The sequence below is a fragment of the Priapulus caudatus genome, unplaced genomic scaffold, assembly GCF_000485595.1.
Source record: "Priapulus caudatus unplaced genomic scaffold, Priapulus_caudatus-5.0.1 Scaffold416, whole genome shotgun sequence".
NCBI classification, from domain to species: Eukaryota; Metazoa; Priapulida; class Priapulimorpha; order Priapulimorphida; family Priapulidae; genus Priapulus; species Priapulus caudatus.
Window position 1 is genome coordinate 294,959 of NW_014577477.1, and position 5,701 is coordinate 300,659.

At 42.9% G+C, this 5,701-nt stretch overlaps 1 protein-coding gene across 1 annotated transcript in view; it reads right to left on the reverse strand.

Annotated features, from left to right (window-relative positions):
* LOC106810181 overlaps nt 1-5,694 on the reverse strand; it is a 33,615-nt gene extending 27,921 nt beyond the window's left edge. The window contains exons 1-2 of the mRNA XM_014813463.1: nt 5,107-5,694; nt 4,539-4,670 (exon numbers count right to left, since the gene is read on the reverse strand). Of these exons, the coding sequence (XP_014668949.1) occupies nt 4,539-4,670; nt 5,107-5,538 (564 nt within the window). The 5' untranslated portion in view covers nt 5,539-5,694. The remainder of the gene's footprint in view (nt 1-4,538; nt 4,671-5,106) is intronic.
* Nucleotides 5,695-5,701: the final 7 nt, after the last annotated feature.

The window sequence follows — 5,701 nt, forward strand, 5'->3', positions numbered from 1 at the left end:
AAATTTCGACACAATAATCATACCGCCTGTCAACAGCGAGTGCGTGGAGAGCTGTGGACAAAACCACCTAGCCAAAATGAGCCGAACGCGTGCAGGCGTGAACCTTTCCTGTAGAGCGCGTCTGCGATACTTTCTCATAGGTGTAGGAATTCCCGGCTTCCTTCCGCCTCTCCAGAATACTATCAGCGTCATAACGATTCTGTTTAACTGACAGAGAAACCATCGAGACATTCGGAAGATTACGAACCAGTCCAATCATCTCTATAAAACTATCTTAGAATAGATAAATAAGAGTAGTTATAATTAGAGAACTTATTATTATCTAAGTTGATGAGATGTCGAAGGGCTCTACAAGAAGCGGTTATTTGCTGACGCTTGAGTTGAGCTTCGCCCGCCGCGTGCTATCTCCCATCTATCGTGCTTGCCAGGTCGCACCTAGCGGGACCAGGCCGAGTGCTTCAGGCGTGAACATGGCTTCTTCAGCTTCACAAAAGTACTCAGGATAAGAAGAACTCGCCCAAATGGATACACACAACCTGATTCAGCTGACACTGTTAGATTATCGTATCAATCAGTCATTATACTACTTGGGAATGCGTCCAAAAAATATGCTGTGACCGCATCGATCGGCCATGATTAAGCTGCTGCTTTCATACATATGAGATGTCGAGCCTGCATCTGGTCTTCATAATCACACGTGTCGAGCAGGCCGCTGCCCCAAGAGAGTTGACCTGGATTATTGTATGTAAACCATGAAGCTGTACAGATAGCAATAAACTATGATAATATGTATGTATACCTTTGTTAAGATGCCAACAGCCACCCAGTAATAGCCGAATGTATATAAACACACTCTAACAACTATGTGGAACCATTACTGGCATGCTCCAGGTAATACCGTTCGAGATACAACAAGCATTGCATTGCTCAGTTCTTTCCTTACCACTACGTGTTCACGTGGGTAAAAATCACTAATGAGTCTCCCAAGCTGCGAGACCTATGCATCATGATAGAAGAGAGACGCAGCGTACACACGCTGAATTGAGTCAGGCAGCAGCCAACTCACAAGATACGATTACGTCACAAAACAACCGCAAAACAGCTAATGAACGCCAAACAACTAGGTAACGCCCTCCTGTCACATGCACAATTGTCAAGGCGGTTTGAGGCAAGGTGTAAATCAGTCCTGTGCATTGCGTGAACCTCACACACACTTGTCAACGTTGAAGCTAGGTGTATACAGTCGTGGCATTGGCTGGAACCTACACGCACATGTCACGGTTTGAGCGAAGTGTAAACAGGATGTTGCATTGCTAGGAAAAATCTCTCACGCACAATTGTCACGGTTGAGGCAACGTGTAACAGTGTTGCATGGCTTAAACCTCACACAGACAAGGGTTCACAGAAACCGGACAGAGGCACGCGACGCGTGGATGTGATTGCCACCGACACCACATAATGTTGGTCCTGTGGTGCGTCGTGCAGCACGTGGTTGGGCCAGATCTATTGGAGCGAAGCCCGACTTGCCAGGCCAGGCACTCAATGTGCGGCGGCCATCACTCGTAGCCGGCTTTGTCACAAAAAGAATGTGCTCCAGACCTGCGAAGCGACAATTCAACGATGAAATCGGAGCTCAATTAAGGAATCGAAACCAGAGTAAGATGACCCCGACCTCCTGATGTTTTATCGTAGTTACTCAACTAGACTAGCTCTTTTTTAAACACTCCTAGTGAGGCGAGGCTCGCTTGGTGCAAGAGTCCTACCTATTAATTATGATTAATCATTAGATTAATCTTAATTAATTTTCATTATTATTTCATTAAGATTGGGAGGAAAGCAATCAACTAGGCCCTGCTGTATTGTATATACACTCGAAAAGCTATGAGATATCTCGGGCAGCCTCAGATTGTAGTCACGAATTCTCTATATTCCAACACTGAGTTTATCCGAAATTTTATCAGTACTTTCACAACACCTTTGATAACCTAGCAGAGGTTTTCGCCAGGCCTTTAACGCATCAAAGCATAAGCCTAACTTGCACAGTCATCATAAAACTGCTGACACGCCTAATTGCCTACTCGACATGCCATTATATTCAGCTACGTTTACTTTGACAATCCTGAAACAGACACGATGTGTTTTCACAGCTTGATGGTATACTTCTCTGAACTGATCTCGTTACCTGTGTATAGGGGCCACTTACTCATATAGCGTAATTGACTCCAATTGTTGTACAGCCCATCCTGGGCCCTCCCCAACTGTCTATAAACCACATGCCTCCTAAAAATAGTAGGGGGAACCCTGCCTATTGTATATTATATGACAGACTGAACAGGATTCAAATGGATACACATTCAATACTTTTGCCAGAATTAAGATATACATATTTTTTGTAAATTAAAAAAACCATTTTTTCAACATGTTGTATAGCCGCTGTTTTGTAATGTATCACTCAGAAATTTGATATTTTAACTGCTCAACACTAATGCATTTATCAATTTTTTCTCATGAAAGGACTTGTCTTCAGTACATGTATTTGTATTTGAATTACATGCAATACAGATTTAATAATAATCAATAATAATGAATCATATTTGCTTAAGTGAGCATGCCAAGTCCATGTTGGGTAGCAGGTTCATTTCTGTGTTGGCTGCATCGAAGGAACTGTGTACGATCACAACATGTGCTGCATTCTTACCGATTAGGTAATCGTTAGTGATCTCATCCACAATGTCTTGGGATCTCAGATGGCTGGTGTAAAATATATGCCTGGTGAGTCTCTGAAACATAAAGCCATGGTCATGAACCACTGAAAGATCAACCAAGTGGAATTTAGAGCTTATCTGCCATCTTTCACAATTGCAGGCTGAAATTTAGGAAAGATTATAGTTAAGGAAGTTATTAATTCACCACCGTAACACATCATTACCAGTGTTCTGCAGAGGCATTCTGTAAATGAATGTTATGTCGCAGATGCGTCCAGGAAGTTTCTGTCCCAAAAAAGACCTTATCACAGACCTGAAAACCACAAACAGCTCAGTTTTATTTATGCACACTATTAAACAAAACAGTGGAAGGAGTGTTGACCTGCAGTGATAGAATATATACGATTATATAAAACAAGAGCCGCAGAGGCGTCTGGGCTCATCTGAGGTCTGTTGCTACGATTATAAACGAAAATTTCAGTCGTGCGTAGTACCACATTTGTTAGGCGCAGATATGCAGACAGCAGTTGGCGTACACATCATGTTAGGACACGCCCCACTTACGCAGATGGAGGGTAGGGGAGGGTGGGGAGGGTGGGGAAGGGGGGAGGGGGGGAAGGAGGGAGGGGAGAGGGAGGCTCTAATACAAAAGCAGTTCACACTCTTTTGTTAACAGTCAACACCAATCCATGTTTAACCCTCCTCTTGAGGGTCAAAAAGTTATCCGACACTTACTCTTCGCATGTGCAGCAGAAAGGGACATTTCATGGTCCTTTCAATAAGCCATAAAAATGCAAGGTACCGCTGAAAACAAAAAAGTTTTTCAATCGCTCCGTCAGACGCATGTCCCTCAGAAATGTCTAAAATCTGCCCCTGTGCCATTGACCTTTGACCTGTGACTCCAATTTCGGCACAGTGATGGCTTTCCTACCATGAATGCTATACATCCGACTATCACGAGCCTAGGTCGACGCCGTTTAGATTTGTGCGCGCAATTCTGGCATTTCCTCCCTATACCTTAAGTTAAGGAGTGAGATGTGTCCCCCTTCTTTTACCACCTCTTGACCTTTCTGACCCTTGACCCCAGCTTCAACATCCGCAACTCGTTTGACGGATCCCCCCAACGCCCCGAATATCGTGACCCGGTAATATCGTGACCGTACGTCGAGCGGTTAAGATTTGTGCCCAACTGTTGACGGACGGACGGACGACCGGACGGACGGACGACCGGACGGACGGACGACCGGACGGACGGACGACCGGACGGACGGACGACCGGACGGACGGACGACCGGACGGACGGACGATCATGCGATTCTACAAGCTGCATCTGACTATGTCAGATGAGCTAATGATTTAACATAAAAGGGTAATTATAACACACAAGGCATTAATTATTCATATTTGTGATTACATAAACCCGATTAACATCATTGTGTGTGAAATTTATGTATTTTTCAAGTATTAATAGTCATTTTATATAGATTTTAATATTAGAGAAGGGTAAAAGATTAATATTTAGGAAGGAGAGTATTTAGTGCAACTTTAATTTTGCAATAGTGTTATGATAGTTGAAATATTATTGATGATACTACTACAGTAATTGAAAAACCATTGAACCCCGATCTCTTCCGTCACCTCCATTTCTATGAAAGTCCTCTCTCTCTCCTAATGTTAAAACTATCAAAAACTACCAATTGTTCAGTAAACTATCGGCAATGGTTATCAATGCTTTTCTTTGCCATCATTCCATTGCAATCCAGCCAAACACGAATGCAATTACTTGATAATTCGATGCATCATGACACACATACTAGTAAGTATGCACTGTACCTTGCACTCATAAGAATTATGATCTTTGGCCACTGATTTTATGCTTTTATGAAAATGCCTCAGTTGACCTTTGAAGTGTGTCCTCATCAACATATACGCATGGTCAATGCTCTTTACATGTTTGTCCATAGCCTGTTAAAACGGAATAACAGATATTGTAACAATTGAGATACCACATTAATTCATAGAAGTAGTTAGTGCTGATCAACACATGACAACGACCCAGCAATACATGTATACACCGAGGAGGGCAAGTACTGAGTTGAACTGTTTTATAGTAACATGTGTACCTAATTGAACAAGACAGCTCGAGGCCATGAACATGCAGTCATCGTTGAATATTCCACATACAATCATTGTAACGGTAACCAAGAACTACTATGGGGTGACGGTTACCATGATTACCACAATTAAATCATTATTCATTTATGATTAGTTATGATGAGAACGAGGACAAGGACGATTATTATTATTATTATTATTATTACTATTATTATAATCATTAATTCATAATTATTATTTCTATTCTCTTATTACCACTCTGTGAATACTATGTAGTATTTCGTACCGTATTGTTTGTGACGTAGACCTCACAGTCATTGCAGTAAAGCCCTACCACATCCGCCACGGCCGTGCCCTTTGCTTTAAAGTCTTCTCTCTTCCTCTTCCCCTTGACCTTCATCGATTCCTGTAACTCCTTCCTCGCAGAATCCTCGTCCTCCATCACAATCTTGGGGATTCTCCAACGCAGCGATCCAGAGGTCTTCCGATCAAGGTGCGACTTCCGTGTGGGGGACGTCGTTGCCGTGACAATCGCCTGCTTCCTCTTTGCATCAGACTGCTTCTCCTCGTTGTTTTTTGTAGCATCAGGAGCTGGCTTCTTCTTGCCATTCGGTTTGACTGCAAAATTCTTTTTCTTGTCCACATTTTTCTTCGTCTTCACCTTCTGCTTTGGCTTCTTTGGGTCATGCTTGGCATTCTCTTGCCGGATATTCAGCATTTTGTGATTTGGTTTCTCAGTGTTATTCTCTGCATTCTCTGTCTCTTGTTTGACATTCAGTATCTCGTGCTCTGGCTTCTCATTCGTAGGCGCCTCACTCTCGTGCTCTGGCTTCTCATTCGTAGGCGCCTCACTCTCGTGCTCTGGCTTCTCATTCGTAGGC